This window comes from Bubalus bubalis, chromosome 11 (genome assembly GCF_019923935.1).
Source record: "Bubalus bubalis isolate 160015118507 breed Murrah chromosome 11, NDDB_SH_1, whole genome shotgun sequence".
Lineage (NCBI taxonomy): Eukaryota > Metazoa > Chordata > Mammalia > Artiodactyla > Bovidae > Bubalus > Bubalus bubalis.
Genome location: NC_059167.1, coordinates 67,618,567 through 67,634,975, shown reverse-complemented (window position 1 = coordinate 67,634,975; position 16,409 = coordinate 67,618,567). Strand labels below are relative to the sequence as shown.

Here is a 16,409-nt window from a genome sequence, read left to right as displayed (position 1 = left end):
CAACAAAGTGATTCAGTTATATATATATATTCTTTTTCAGATTCTTTTTTATTATAGGTTATTATAGGTTTTATTATAGGTTGTTTCCTAAAGGAAATCAACCTTGAATATTCACTGGAAGGACAGTTGCTGAAGCTGAAGCTCCAGTTCTTTGGCCACCTGATATGCAGAGCCGACTCATTGGAGAAGACCCTGATGCTGGGAAAAGATTGAAAGTAAAAGGAGAAGGGGATGGCAGAGGATGAGAATGGTTAAATAGCATCACCGACTTAATGAACGTGAATTTGAGTAAACTCCAGGAGATGGCACAGGACAAAGGAGCCTCATGTGCTACAGTCCATGGGGCCACAAAGAGTCACACAGAACTTAGCCACTGACAACAATTATAAGATATTGACTGTAGTTCCCTGTGCTATACCGTAGGTCCTGGTCCAACATAAGCTCTTAGTTTGAGGTCTGTATATGCAAAATGTGTGCGTGTGCATTATTCTAGGAAGAGCCACACTTTTAATCATTTACTTCTAGGAGTTCCTGATCCACCCCCTAATCAAAGAGGGTAAGAAGTGGTGCTTTTAGAGACCAAGTCCTGGCCTAGATGCCCAGTGCTGAAAAAACCAGTTCAGATCTAGGTCAGATAGCCAGCTCCCAATACTGGCTGCACATTAAAGTCACCTGTGAGGCCCTTGGACAACACAGAGGCTCAGGCCCTACATCCAATACAGTGACTTGGAGTATAAGTGTGAAGCACTTCAAGAATCTCTGTTCAGGGACTTCCCTGGTGGTCAGTGTTTTAGACTCCATGGTCCCAATGCAGGGGGTCCAGGTTCAGTCCCTGGTCAGGGAACTAAGATCCTGAGTGCTGCAACTAAGACCCACTGCAGCCAAATAAATAAATAAAAAGAATCTCAGTTTAAAAGCTCGTCAGGTGGCTTCTGAAGCACAAGCAGGTTTGGGAGACTTCAACATTTTCTTTCTTAAAAGCAAAAACAGTCTGAAACAGTATAGCAAAATGTTAAAATTTTATAAAGTTGGGTGAGTTAATAATAGATATTTGTTATATTCTGTATACATTTCCATATGCTTAAAGTAGAATTTGAAGAGTAGCAGAGAAAGTCCTGGTAAGGTTTGTGGAAGATCAGTATAGATTTCAGGGGCTAAGTGGTTTTTCTTCACTGGTATATTAGATATCTACAGGATTATGGTTGACTTTTTAATTGTTGGTTTTTTGCTTCTCCATTGTCTTGAATAAATTTTCTGTAGTGAAATAGTGTTACTTTTATTATAAGAAAAAATGAAAAAGAAAGTTATTTACAAAATATATAAATGCCATGTAGCTTTCAAGAGGCCCACTATGAAATATTGTAGTCTGTGGGAGGGGGTTTGATGCTGTTAGATGTTTGACTGCCACAGTATCTCTGAAAGTTCTTTTGGAGAGTTGTGTGTAGGACTAGCTGTCTCTGAAAGGTACACATGACCGTTGCTGAGAGCTTGGACTTTGAACTGAGGAAGCCTTCCCAAAATAGGACATGTTGCAAGACATGTGGTTTTCTCCTTTCCTGAATATGTTCAAAAGAGGAGTGACTCGTTGAGATCTGTTTTGTGATCTTGGGAATAAGTAATCTAATGCATATGACAAGCCACAGAAAGATATTTTGGGCGATCCCTTTGATCAGGCTTCAATGACACTTGAATTGGTCATATTCTAGGGCAGCTTCTCCATCCGCACAGCCAAGATACAGCAGCATGTGTGTGAAACCATCATCCGCATCTTCAAAAGACATGGTATGTCCTCTTTTAAAAACATGGGCCTTCTCAAAAGACATTTTGTTTCCTCTTCAGAAAGTCATGTTAATGGACTTGGGTGCAGCCATGTTTTACTTTCAAATTCAGTTACACTCACTTGACACCCATGACGTTTAAGCTTATTTTTATAATTCAGCTTGTGGAGGGGAGACAGATTTGAGTATTATTACCTCATTGGTAAAATACAGTTGGTTTGTGGAGTCAGAAATGTGACTAGGGAATTTCCTGGCAGTCCAGTGATTAGGACCGAGTGCCTTCACTGCCATGGGCCTGGGTTCGATCCCTGGTCAGGGAACTAAGATTCCGCAAGCTGTGTGGTGCAGCCAAAAAAAGAAAGGAAATGTGACTAAATTAACAAACCTAACCTTAGATGAGCTTTCCATTAGTAAACTTAGAGAATTGAAGATAAAGTGATTTCAGTAGTCCCGGTGGCAGATTCTTAACTGTCACGTTTGTGTTTGTTTTAATTTGTGTCTGGAAAACATGAGAAACAGTGACCAGTTATTCTTTCTCATTTGGTGTAGGAGCTGTCCAGTTGTGTACCCCACTGCTGCTTCCCCGAAACAGACAAATATATGAGCACAACGAAGCTGCCTTATTCATGGACCACAGCGGGATGCTGGTGATGCTGCCTTTCGACCTGCGGGTGAGGCTGGGAGGCTTTGCTGACAGAGTGGGTGCCATGCCTGGTCACAGGGCTGGTATCATATTAAAGGAACACCCCCACCAATCATTCTTGCCCCCAGGCTTATTTTCTTAATGTCACTTCTAAGAAACATAATCTTAAGAGAGTTGTCAGGGTGACAGCATCATGGTAAACCTTTGACCGTGTGTGCATCCACCTTAGTGCTTATGTAGAAGCAGGTGCCACATCTGCACATCAGTGTTGAGCTCCTCCGGGTGGTCATAGCAGGCTAACTTGGCCAACCCAGACATTCCCATACATTAATGTCTAGAACAGTTGAATTCTTGTAACAGCAAGTACCACTGCTAAGTGTGTGTGCTGAAGTCTGCTCATGCTTGCTTTCTTATCCCCAGGGTTCCCTTTGACAGCAGCATGCTTACTGGTTGATCGCTCACATGGTGCTGGCTGCTAACAAGCCCATCTGTACTGTACATGCATGTGACAGACAAGAGGTTAATATTCCTCTTGTACAGAAAGCACTTACAAGTAGAGAGATGAGTAAAGGCTGTAACCAGGCAGTTCTCTGAAGAGATGATCTTCTCACAGATATTCAACCTCACTAATAAGGAAACACAAAGCAAAGGTATCTGAACTTCACCTCTCAGACTGGCAAAAAATCTTTAATGCCCACAGATGACTAGAGTTTAGGAAAATAGGTACTTTAATATATTGCTGATGAGAATGTAAGTTGCTGAACCTTTAGAAAAGTAATCTGAACATATTTAATAAAGTAAATGCATATACTACACCCTTTGAGCTAGCAATCCCACTTTGGGGGATTTATTTAAAGAAATAACACATTGGTATACAAATATTAAAAAGACATCCATTTCCAATCTATCATGGTGGTCAAAAACTGAAAACTGCTACTGCATCAGTAGCAAAATGGCTGAATAATTTATTATGGAATATTAAAGAGGTAAAATATCAAAATGCATATATATTTAGATAGATCCATATCTATATTTGATCTGTAGGAATATCCACGGTATCCTATTAGCTGGAAAAAAAAGTATGTTTCAAAAGAACTGTAATATGATTCTTTTGGGGGAGGTTGTGATTTCCTCAGTTCTGTCTCGCCACAGCAAAAATTTGAAGTGATGGACGGACCAGTGTTACAGCTCCATGTTACAGCTCAGTTTATGTCGGGGGAGTGTGTAATTTCCTTGGTTCTGTCTCACCACAGCAAAAATTTGAAGTGATGGACAGATCAGTGTTACAGCTTGGTGTTACAGCTCAGTTTTATTTGGCAAGGAAAGGAAAATAACACCCTCAAGGCATGAGGGCGGGCCGACCCAAAAGACACAAGGAGAAGAGAAGCCAGAGGCTCAATTTTGGCTCCTCTTTTTATATGTTTTTTCTCCTCCCCCTGAGCCTGCCCTATGTAAACTGGGCTAGCCAGGAGGGCTGTTTGTTTCACCTGAGGTTCTCACTCCAGCCCTCACACCTTCCTTTGTTCTATTTTCACGGGCTTTTCCCTTCTTTGTGTTTTAGCCACTTCATTCTGGACTCCTTTTTCCTAATCTAACTACCTAACAATTCCTTATGGCAGAAAGTGAAGAACTAAAGAGCCTCTTGATGAAAGTGAAAGAGGAGAGTGAAAAAGTTGGCTTAAAGCTCACCATTCAGAAAACTAAGATCATGACATCCAGTCCCATCACTTCATGGCAAATAGATGGGGAAACAGTGGCTGAGTTTATTTTTCTGGGTTCCAGAATCACTGCAGATGGTGATTACAGCCATGAAATTAAAAGACACTTACTCCTTGGAAGGAAAGTTATGACCAACCTAGATAGCATATTAAAAAGCAGAGACATTACTTTGCCAACAAAGGTCCGTCTACTCAAGGCTATGGTTTTTCCAGTGGTCATGTATGGATGTGAGAGTTGGACTATAAAGGAAGCTGAATGCCGAAGAATTGATGTTTTTGAACTGTGGTGTTGGAGAAGACTCTTGAGAGTCCCTTGGACTGCAAGGAGATCTAACCAGTCCATCCTAAAGGAGATCAGTCCTAGGTGTTCATTGGAAGGACTGATGTTGAAGCTGAAACTCCAATACTTTGGCCACCTGTGAAGAGCTGAGTCATTTGAAAAGACCCTGATGCTGGGAAAGATTGAGGGCAGGAGGAGAAGGGCATGACAGAGTAGATGGTTGGTGGCATCACCGACTCAATGGACATGGGTTTGAGTGGACTCCGGGAGTTAGTGATGGACAGGGAGGCCTGGCGTGCTGCAGTTCATGGGGTCGCAGAGTCAGACATGACTGAATGACTGAACTGAACTGAACAATTCCATTTTTATTATACAGAGAAAGAAAAAAGTTTAAAAAAAAAAAAAAACAAAAAAACAGCTGAGCATGTGCACAAAGATGGGTATTTGAATGCACCTGGTATGTTTGAGATATATATAGTGCTCCCACATACATGTGAATAATGACACATATCAGCTTGTTTGTATCCCCAGACTGAAGTGTCAAAAACTTGAACTTTTGACTGTATTTTTCTGGAGGGAGGTCTGGAATCAGGACATTGTCTTTTTTTCATATCTGTGTTTTGCAGTGTATTGCAAGAATATGTTTTGCTTTTATGGTTCAAGAGGAAATTCCTTCTGTGCCCTTGGATTTAGTTTTTCTTTTGCAGTAAGTTAGGTGGTTTGGGATTATTTTGAGTGAGAGGTGAGTAGGTAGCATATCAGATTTGGGCTCTGCAATGGCAACGCACCCCAGTACTCTTGCCTGGAAAATCCCATGGACGGAGGAGCCTGGTAGGCTGCAGTCCATGGGGTCGCTAAGAGTCGGGCACGACTGAACGACTTCACTTTCACTTTTCACTTTGATGCATTAGAGAAGGAAATGGCAACCCACTCCAGTATTCTTGCCTGGAGAATCCCAGGGGCAGAGGAGCCTAGTGGGCTGCCGTCTATGAGGTCCCACAGAGTCAGACACGACATGACTGAAGCGACTTAGCAGCAGCAGCAGAGAAAGTACAGAGGGCAAACATTTAGATAACTACACTTAAAACTGGCTCCTTATTGTCTAGACATTAGGACACTACAATGCAGATTGTTAAACATAAGCTTTCTTTCTGTGAGCAAATATATTAAATCCCCCCAAATAAAAAATAATTGCCCTTTGAGAATTTGACCTATTAGTTAATGATACCACGTCAGATCTCTTGAAGCAATCTGGTAATGGTTTTATAAGCTGTGGTGATTATTAGTGGGTGGTTATTAAGAATTTCTTCTGTAAGATCTATGAGAAAGTCAGGAAATTTGTAAGAGGTAATACCCATTTTGACTGCAGTATTATGTGACACTTAAAAAAAAATTCACAGGTCATCATATAATTTGCACAGAATAAAATATGACAGAGTATATTTTACTAAAAGTGATTTTTTTCTCAAACTTAAGAACCTAAGAAATGCCACAGCGAATAAGGTTGGTGTTACATCCAGCAGTGAGATCAGCTGCTGACTGACCAACTCAGAAACATTCCAAGGAGTGTGAGTGACGAGCAGTGCACAGCTTTGTGAACATTCTCAAAACCACTGAATTGTAAACTTTAAAAGGGTGAACTCTGTGGTATGTGACTTACAACTCAAAGGTTAAAAAAACAAAAGGAGTAGTGGTTGGCACCTCTTGATACTGACCTTTGAAACTTTATTTTCAGGTTCCTTTTGCAAGATACGTGGCGAGAAATAATATATTGAATTTAAAGAGGTAAGAAAAAATGGGGGTTCATTTGGTGCACGTGGGGAAGAAACCCAAAAAGAGTATTTCATCTACAGTGATCGTTACACAGTCAAGTATTTGGAGTTTAAAGTACTGAGCTTGGAAAATGGTCACAAAGCCCAGCGCCAGTACCCCTTTCTATGATCAAGACTGGCATCCTCCTGTTTGTAGGAATGTTGCATTTGGGTGGCAGCCTGAGACTCCCAGTCTTTTCTCTGCCTTCTAAATGTCCCCAAGCCACTTGACCAAGTACTTTCACAAATGGTTGCTTGGAAAAACATCTGGCTGTTCTTGATCACAGATGGCCCCTTTTAAAATTTAATTGAAAGGACAAGTGGCCAGTGGTCTCTGTGTGAAAACTGCCTGCACAGGTAACTGAATAAAAGCAGCTTGTGGAGAAGTGGAGGAAACCCAGCAGGAGTGCTGAACCTCCAGGCACTTACCGCTGGGGAAAGGTTTTCATTCAGATACCACAGGGGCAAACACCAAGATCTGCATAAATTGGAGCGATGTTGTTGTCAGCAAGGCACCTGACTTTGCAGCTCCTTTCCTGAACAAAGTCAAAGCTCTTTACATGCCTTTATTCTCAATTCCAAGTAAACAGTTACTAATCATGAAGTATGGGCATCACTGTGTAGAAAGCAAACACTTATGATAAAATTATTTTTCTGTGTTATTTCATGTCTGTTTCAGACTTTAAAAAAAATAATATAAACCCCATTGCTTAATAGTGGCAACACTGGGAATTAGAACCTAGATACAAAGCATGACTATTCTGGGCAAATCTATCTTTACGTTCTCTTAATCATACCACTAATTGATTTTTCCATATTATTTTATTCAACAATCTCTTATACATATGTAATTCCAGCAAGCAATGACCTTAGAAATGCGGGCTTCTCTCCACAGATACTGCATAGAACGTGTGTTCAGACCTCGAAAATTAGACCGATTTCATCCCAAAGAACTTCTGGAGTGTGCGTTTGATATTATTACCTCTACTACCAACAGCTCGCTGCCCACCGCTGAAATCATCTACACCATCTACGAAATCATCCAGGAGTTTCCAGCACTTCAGGTTCCTTCCCATACCCTAACATCCCAAGGTTATCCCGCTAGACAGAGTCCTTCACCAGATTCCATGGGACCACAGAACTGCTCCTCAGATGGTGCTGGCCATGAATCACATTGTTACTCAAGCCCCTGGGAAAGTTTGATGTAGCTTTTGAGACAGTCTCATGCTCTTACCTCCGCCTAGAAAGAAATGAATTTGTTTTTGTTTCTTTGGTTGGGGGGAAGCTGTAGTTTCTCCATGCATTCCAAAATTTGAGGAATTCAGCTAAGAATCCTAGGATACTTTGAGCATGTTGGGAACCCTCAGCTCCCTCCTACACCCAGGCTCTTTTTCAAAAAATATGTACTAATTATTTTATTGCTTTAGATTACATGGAATGCATTTTCTCTTTTTTTTTAATCAAAGTGTAGTTGATTTGCAACAGTTTTTAATTTTTAAAATTTTTAGCCACACTGTGTGGCATATGGGACCTTAGTTCCCCAACCAGGGATCAAACCCATGCCCCCACCATTAGAAGCCCAGAGTCTTAACCACTGGACTACCAGGGACATCCCCGCCCAGGCTCTTAACAACTGGCCTCACTTTGTGTGGTCTCTGTGGACTCCCCAGCCAGTGGAGGCTCCTGTGCGCTCAGTGGTTGCTCTCCTCGGCCTTCCCTCCCCATCCCCGCTACACGCCCCTCTTACCCTCTCCACAGTGACCTCCCATCAGTCACTGTGTGCCCCTGTCCAGATAGACCTCTCTACCCAGCTGCAGTGGGGGCCCGGGAGCCTGCCTGCAACCTCCCTGATTGGCCAGCCACCTTTTCTTCTCAGCTCTCACAGCACGTGAGACGAGAACCCACATGCTAGTTGCCAGCTGTTTCCTCCAGGCAGAGATGCTCCTTCAGGGCCACTGTCTGCGCAGCCCCCTGCACCTGGCTCAGCGCACAGCTCACCGCCCTGTGAATGCTCCTGGCTGTGCGCTTATACCCCAGCAGCTGGGCTTATAGGTCACTTAGTACTGACCCAGGTCTTCTCCCACTTTGAAATCTGTGTCACCTTGCTCAGGCTTTTGAACGTAGCTGGAGATGAAGGTATTTCTGATGTGTACGATAAAGATTAAATTATTAATATATTATACTCTGACCACAACAGTGTAAGAAGAATATATATATGAAAAAGTAAACTAGAAGGCAATATGCTAAAATTCATTCCTTCCATTGTGTCACTTTGGTAAATTGGGGATAAGATTCTAGATTTCGTCAGGTGCCTGTGTTGCTTTTATAATGAAAATAATAATTTCTCTGTCCTAGGAAAGAAATTACAGTATTTACTTGAACCATACCATGTTACTGAAAGCAATACTCTTACACTGTGGGATCCCAGAAGATAAACTCAGCCAAGTCTATGTTATTCTGTATGATGCTGTGGTAAGCACTTAATTCCTTTGAGTTGATATTGAAGGATAATAATAATAGCTTGAGAATTTTCTTAGTCATGTAACCATAAAACTGAATTGGGAATTTTATCTCCTTCCCCTCATTGCTCTAAGGTAAAAGAAGCAATGGCTCTGATTCTACGAACAGTTTTTGTTTTTTTTTTCTATCAATAGTTAGCAAGTATTGGTTGAGCTTTTATTCTGTTCTAAGCCTTCTGCTACTAGTCACTAGTAGCATACCTCCATGGTGTGTTTGCAAGGGTAACTTCTGAAGATTGAATTATCGTATTTAATTTATAAGATAATAAACTTCTTCAGTCACTTGCTTCTTAAGGCAAAAGCATCAGTAAGTAATTGGTCCTGTTACTTGCCTGTAATAAGTTTAAAAATAGTCAGCCTTTACTAAGCATGCACTGTGCTCAGAATATATGTGCCAAGCATTGTTCTAAACCCTTTATGAAGATTAATTTGCCTAAGTTAATCTCACAAGCACTGTTATTGTCCTTTAGAGAGGCCAAGAAAGGGAGTATTCGTTTTGATAGTAAAAGACTTATGTCCTGCCCTTTATTCTTCCAGCCTGTCTGAGCTTATCAGTGAAGTCATTTATAGACTGGGGGAGACTGGTTTAGACTTCTCTTGGGGCCTCGTTTATCACCTCATTTATGTGAGACTGGGGCAGCATCACCTCCCATTGCCCTTCCGAATTCAGCCACATCGTTGTATTTATTACCGTCCGGTATTTGTGCAAAGCCTGAAGGGAGGACAGTGAAGATCTTAATTATTATGGTGCTGGGGTGAAGGTGAATCCTTCCTTATCTTTTCTAATTTCTTTTCATGTTAAATATTATTTTTATAATAAATAAGAACATCAAGAAGATACAGTCACTAGCAGTGCCAGACAGCCTGTGATTAAGACAGGATAAGCTGGGGAAGTTCGTAATGGTTGACTGTTTTTTGTACACTAAAAAGCTCAACCAGCTTTTATTTCATCTGCCTGGGACACATCAAGGGTCCTAACTTTAGTGTTGGCTTCTTCACGTTTCTTTTCTCCTCCGAAAGTGCTGCTGCTGTTTGGCAGGGACAGATAGAACAGAGTGTCAGTGAGAGGCTGGCAGAAAGCCCAGGGATGGTGTAGAGGCTTCCCTTCACTCTTGTTCATGTTCTGTAGGCTGCCTGGCAGCATGGGGTGGCACTCGGAGTCTGTCCACACGTGACTTTCATTAGGGGATATGGATCAGTTGACTCTAGCATAAACACCCCTGGGTAAGCCTCTCTTCCTCTGGGTCACCTCACCATTCAGCAAGTACAGCTCTCCCCTTGTTAATTCTTTTATGTCAGGAATTGTTGTTCAGTCGCTCAGTCGTGTCCAACTCTTTGTGACCCCATGGACTACAATACACCAGGCTTCCCTGTCCTTCACTATCTCCCAAAGTTTGCGCAGACTCATGTCCATTGAGTCAGTGATGCCGTCCAACCATCTCATCCTCTTTGCCCCCTCTTCTCTTGCCCTCAATCTTTCCCACATTTTAAAGCAATGTTAGTTATATAGCTTATATGAATTGTGGAGGGAAAAAAAGTCTTTTAATCAGTTAATCCATTTTTCATGATGAGGAGCAGTTTGTCCAAAATGAAGGCTACACCTGTCAGAATTAGCCTGGAAACTGTATCTTGTTCTCATTGTTACCTTCTTCTTCTCCATTAGACAGAAAAGCTGACGAGGAGAGAAGTGGAAGCTAAATTTTGTAATCTATCCTTGTCGTCAAATAGTGTAAGTATCTTTCAATGGTGTGATTACAGCTCTCTGTAACGCTGTGATTCCAGAAAACGCCAAATTCTCACTGTAGTCAGGCAGTGGCGCTTCCCGCCACCTCAGACAGTTTTTCCCTCAAGTAGGTGCCATGGCAACGTCTGGAATTAGGGGAAGAGAAATCAGGGCCATGATCAAAGAATGCGTCTCCATGCTGTTTTCCTGACACCATATGCTTCTCTTCACACTCCTCGCCAAGGCTGTGCTCAGTGGAGCCTCCTGCCAAGCATACCTCAGGCTGCTCAGCCTCTGTGGAAGTAGATTCTTCAGGATCGTTTGCAACCCAGAGCTCCACCTCACAGGCCTCCCCCACCTCCTGGTCTTCCAGCACCTCAGAGCTGCATTATAGCTCTGGCTTTTCTGGGGAATTACCTACTCCTAAAATCTCACTGACAGTGAGGAAAATCTCACCGGGTAAATAGGTTTGTCCTTTCTCTCTTCGAGCATGAGGTTGGACCCAGATCTTTGCCAGTCACCCTGACCTAACTCAGTCCCTGAAAAGAAAAAGACAACAGGGATTTCTTACATTTTCCTGAATATTTATTTAAGAGAAGATTTTTTTTTTAACTTTCCCAGAGCTCTTCTAGACCTGGTGTGACACTAAATTACATAATCCTGTTGTCATTTAGCCACTAAGTCTCTTGCAACCCCATGGACTGTGTCCCGCCAGGCTCCTCTGTCCATGGGATTTCCCAGGCAAGAATACTGAAGTGGGTTGCCATTTCCTTCTCTAGGGGCTCGTCCCCACCCAGGGATGGAACCCGTGTCTCCTGCTTGGCAGGCAGATTCTTTACCACTGAGCCACCTTGGAACCCTACGGTGATGAGCGAACTTCACTGATGGGATAAAATAAAATATAGTGGTACGCTGGCCAGGCGGAGTTACTCAGATTCTAGGACGCCTACCATGTGTCAGGCACAGTGCTAGGGATGCAAAGAGATGTCAGTGGAAGAGTCCACAGACTGCTTTCAACTTCTTCTTTCATACTGGCCTTTAAAAGCCATGAGGGGATCCATCCAGTATGTGTCTACCCTCAGCTCACAACTTCCACGGGGTGTCACAGTTTAAAGAACTCACTCAAATATTAATAGTTTGCAGGTTGGGAAAGTAAACCAGATACATAGCGCTAGGAACTCTGGAAATTAGACCAGATTACATTTTAAATGTTAACTATTATAGGAGGTATTAAAAATTACAGAGTGACTCAATGGCATAATAAATATTCTAGTACAAAGGACAGTACTTATGCAATACCCTAGATATGTACACAGCACAGAGCCATGTGCAGAAATAGTCCCGTGTGTAAATGACACAAAGAATCTGTCCAAGAAACTGCCCAGTTCAGTGACTCCTTAAAATGGTTCAAGCCTAAAAGGTTCTCTGAACTAATATCACATTTCAAAATACTTCACGCTTGCACAAGATAGCCACATTGGTTGCTAACATGTCAGCTTCTTTGCTTTTTGCTGAATTTCTATCCATTAGCCATGTGATGTGCACGTATGCTCAGTCACTTCAGTCGTGTCCGACTCTGCAAGCCCATGGACCCTAGCGCACCAGGCTCCTCTGTCCATGGGATTTTCCAGGCAAGAGTACTGGAGTGGCTTGCCGTGCCCTCCTCCAGGGGATCTTCCCCACCCAGGGATTGAACCTATGTCTCTTATGTGCCTTCATTAGCAGGTGGATTCTTTACTGCTAGCGCCACCTGGGAAACCCAGTCATTTGATATTAAGCATTAATTCAAAGTTGTATGTTTGATTAATTCAAAATGGAAAAATTAGTATCTAATATAAGCATTGGTGGGCTTTCCAGGTGGCTCAGTGGTAAAGAACCCACGTGCCAACACAGGAAACATAAGAGATACGGGTTCAATCCCTAAGTCAGGAAGATCCCCTGGAGAAGGGCATGGTCACCCACTCCAGTATTCTTGCCTAAAGAATTCCCATGGACAGAGGAGCCTGATGGGCTATAGGGTTGCAAAAAGTCGGACACAACTGAAGTGACTTAACATGCATAGGCATTTGGTACTCTCTTATTTTAAAAGGAAACCCTAAGAGTATTAGAAGAGGGAGTAGAAATACTGCAGGAAAGTTTCAAATATCTGGCCCAGTCTTCATATTTTAGAGATGAGGCACCTAAAGCCCAAAGAGATGCGTGACTTATCCCAGGTTACATGGAGTTAGTTGGTGATAGGTTGAGTACCAGAATCTGGGGGTGTAAATTCTGATGCTTCTGGTAGTTTATTAATGGGATGGTGGTGGTGGTTTAGTCACTAAGTCGTGTCTGCCTCCTGTGACCCCATGGACTGGGGCCTGCCAGGCTCCTCTGTCCATGGGATTCTCCAGGCAAGAACACTGAAGAGGGTTGCCATTTCCTTCTCCAATTAATGGGATAATATAATGTTTAAAAAAAATTTATTAAGAAAAAAATAAAATCAAAGACATAAAATTTTTTAATGTTATCTTTAAGATACTAAAGAAATTATTAACACTTTGGGATTTTTTTAAAATACGAGTGATTTATGATTACAGAACTACCTTAAGTTTCATTCATAAGTCTTCATTCAGCTCTTCAGTTCCATGTACCTGTTTATAGATGAACCAGGTTCTCTCTGCCTATAGTCTCAAAGTAGCTATAGTTTTGCCTCTTAGTTTCCATGTTAGCCCCTGGAGTCTTTTTTTCTGGTTTTATGATCATAGTTACTTCCTCTTTAACTGCACTGGGCCAGGGCCTGTGCCCGGTCCACAGATGGAGCACTGCTAGCTGCTGCCCCCTCCTGGCGAAGACGACGAGTACAGCTGCAGAGAGCTGGGATCTGGGCTAAGGTCTGAGCCGGAAGAGAAGGCAGTGGGGGCTGCCTGTAGGAGGTGGTATCCAAACTGCATCTCAAGTCTACAAGTAGGAATTATTCAAGGGAGGACAGGGAATTCCCATCCTAATTCAGTGTAGTGTTAGAATGAGTCAGACTTTGCCTTCCTGTCCCTCGTTGACGTGCCTGTAGCCATGGAATTTCACGAGCATGAGGAAAGGCAAAGAGGAACAATACTGGCCTGAAAATATATATAATGGAGGCTTTGCTAGTGTCAGGGTCTGCTCTGCTGGGGTGAGCATTCACTGTGTGTAGGACTAAAAATGAACTGTGAGTAGGGACCTAGAGCACTTCTGCGAGGTGCCTTAGAGTTGTTGGAAAACAATAATCCTTAGTGGGGACTGTAGAAAAGACTAAAATTAGCCTTGACCACAAAATCTACCCTTTTGGAGGTGCAAAAGCTCTGCCACTCCCCCCTGTGTTGAGGAAACATGCAGCAAAGTGAGTCTTTCTTGCCATGGATTTTGGAAGCTAACTGCCTCCTTGCTTTCCAGCTGTGTCGACTCTACAAATTTATTGAGCAGAAGGGAGAGCTGCAAGATCTAACCCCAACCATAAATTCATTAATAAAACAGAAAACAGGTGTTGCCCAGTTGGTGAAGTATGGCTTAAAAGATCTGGAGGAGGTCGTTGGACTGTTGAAGAAACTTGGCATCAAGTTACAGGTTTGGCAATTGTTTGATTCTGGCAGTGCCAATTTGTAGCATTAATAATAGCACAAGGAGGAAATGGGTTTTATTTTATTAATGCTAGTTAAGTGTTTTATTTTTCCAGTAGAACGCTGCTTTCCACATTTTGAAACATTTGATACCTAGTAATAATTTTGGCTTATATCAGAATTTCTTTGCGAGCATCACAATTCCTGTTGTGTGGGAATTCTTACTATGTCAGCCTCAAGAGAGGTGGTTATTCTTGAAGAGAACAGAGCTCCTCTTACTTGGTAGCCTATAGTCCAACAGATTGTATACTGAATATTTTGTTTATACTAAATAGATTGTTCTGATGTTCATGATGGAAAATGGGGTCTTCAGCATTGCACACTCTTTAAATCTCGAGCCCTTGACACATCCGTGTGGCATTTCCCTTGGCAGGTCCTGATCAATCTGGGCTTGGTTTACAAGGTGCAGCAGCACAGCGGAATCATCTTCCAGTTTGTGGCATTCATCAGACGGAGGCAAAGGGCTATATCTGAAATCCTTGCAGCTGGTGGTAGATACGACCTGCTGGTGAGGGCATTTCTTCCTCAGCTTGTTATTGTAATATTTACTTATTTGGCTGCACCAGGTCTTAGCTGCCACATGTGGGAGCTTTGATCTTTGTTTTGGCATGCAAACTTAGTGGTGGTATATGGAATCTAGTTCCCAAACTAGGGATCGAACTCGGACCCTGTGCCTTGGCAGCATTGAATCTTAGCCACTGGACCACCAGGAAAGAAATTTTTTGAAACTACAGAAAAATTGAATCACTGGTATTATTGAACACCTATATATGTTTCAACTAGGAATAGAAATGTCTTATGAAATGCATTTGTACTATTTTTAACTTTTGTGTAAATAGCTAATAGGTTTACAGGATATTGCAAAGATAGTACAGAGAGGTCTTGTGTACTTTTCATCCAGTTTCTTCCAATGGTTAAAGCTGGTATAACCATAATAAAATACCAAACCCAGGACATGGACCTCCACATACTGTATTCTGGGCCATTTTTATCACGTGTCAGATCAGATCAGATCAGTCGCTCAGTCGTGTCCGACTCTTTGCAACCCCATGAATCACAGCACACCAGGCCTTCCTGTCCATCACCAACTCCCGGAGTTCACTGAGACTCACGTCCATTGAGTCAGTGATGCCATCCAGCCATCTCATCCTCTGTCGTCCCCTTCTCCTCCTGACCCCAATCCCTCCCAGCATCAGAGTCTTTTCCAGTGAGTAAACTCTTCTCACAAGGTGGCCAAAGTACTGGAGTTTCAGCTTTAGCATCATTCCTTCTAAAGAAATCCCAGGGCTGATATGTGTAGATTCCTGTAATTACCACCACAGTTGAGATACAGTGGAATATATTAATTGAACCTCAACTCCTTTATGTCCTTTACCCCATCCCCTATATATGATTGTCTTAAATATTTCCTCAGTAGACATTGAGGTCCACATCAAAACAGTGTTGTGCTTTTTGCTTCCAGTGTCGAACTCTGAAAAACTCAAGAAAAGAAGCAAGTTTACTGTATTTACCCAAAATTTCTGGATTCTGATGAGAAATCTGGGTTATTTGAATTATTTTTCCCCTATAGGAAAGATGACTCTCGATGCTTTTAAGATTTTTTTTGTTTTTTGGTTTTAGTTTGAAGTTCAATTATGTGTCTTGGCAGGACTTTCTTTGGATTTGTCCTGTTATTTGACTTTTCCCAGCTTCTTGAATCAATAGGTTTGTCTTTTGCTAATGAGCCTCCTCCCAAGCGCCAGCAGGCCTCAGAGAGGGTTCAGTGGGGAGCCAGGACTTCCATATCTGCCTCGGGGTAGTGCGCCCCCCATCAGCAGAGTCAGTGGAGGCCAGGATCCCTGACTTCCACCCTCACCCAAGCAGTAACAAGGCCCTCCTCCCCTCTGGGATGTGCCGGAGGAGGCTGAATGGGAAGCTGGAACTTTGACCACTATCCAGCATAGTATGAGGCATTATTTTTTCCACAATTTTTTCAGCTTTACTTTCTTTTTTCTCTCTTTCTAAAACTCTGATAACACAAATGTTACATCTTTTGTTATGCGTCTATGGTTCTGGGACATCTTTCTTTACAGTCTCTTTTCTCTGTTGTTCAGTGATTTTATCTTCGGTTTCTCTGATTGTTTTTCCTGTTATCTCCATTTATGCTGTTGGGCCCATCAGTGAGTTTTTTATCTCCCACTTCTTTGCTGAGACTTTACCTTTTTTTATTTGTTTCAAGCCCATTTATGATTCCTGTTGTAGCATTTTTATGCTGGTTGCTTTAAAATCCTTGTCCGATAATTCTCACATCTGTTTCATTTTGTTG

General features: G+C 42.2%; 1 protein-coding gene across 3 annotated transcripts in view; it reads left to right on the top strand.

The window, feature by feature from the left end:
- EIF2AK4 (eukaryotic translation initiation factor 2 alpha kinase 4) overlaps positions 1–16,409 on the top strand; it is a 98,070-nt gene that overhangs the window by 63,467 nt on the left and 18,194 nt on the right. For all 3 annotated transcript variants that reach the window (XM_006073022.4, XM_006073025.4, XR_328826.4), the window contains exons 22-29: positions 1,707–1,782; positions 2,328–2,449; positions 6,155–6,204; positions 7,126–7,294; positions 8,586–8,702; positions 10,413–10,478; positions 13,881–14,051; positions 14,478–14,612. In XM_006073022.4, coding sequence (XP_006073084.3) covers positions 1,707–1,782; positions 2,328–2,449; positions 6,155–6,204; positions 7,126–7,294; positions 8,586–8,702; positions 10,413–10,478; positions 13,881–14,051; positions 14,478–14,612 — 906 coding nt within the window. The remainder of the gene's footprint in view (positions 1–1,706; positions 1,783–2,327; positions 2,450–6,154; positions 6,205–7,125; positions 7,295–8,585; positions 8,703–10,412; positions 10,479–13,880; positions 14,052–14,477; positions 14,613–16,409) is intronic.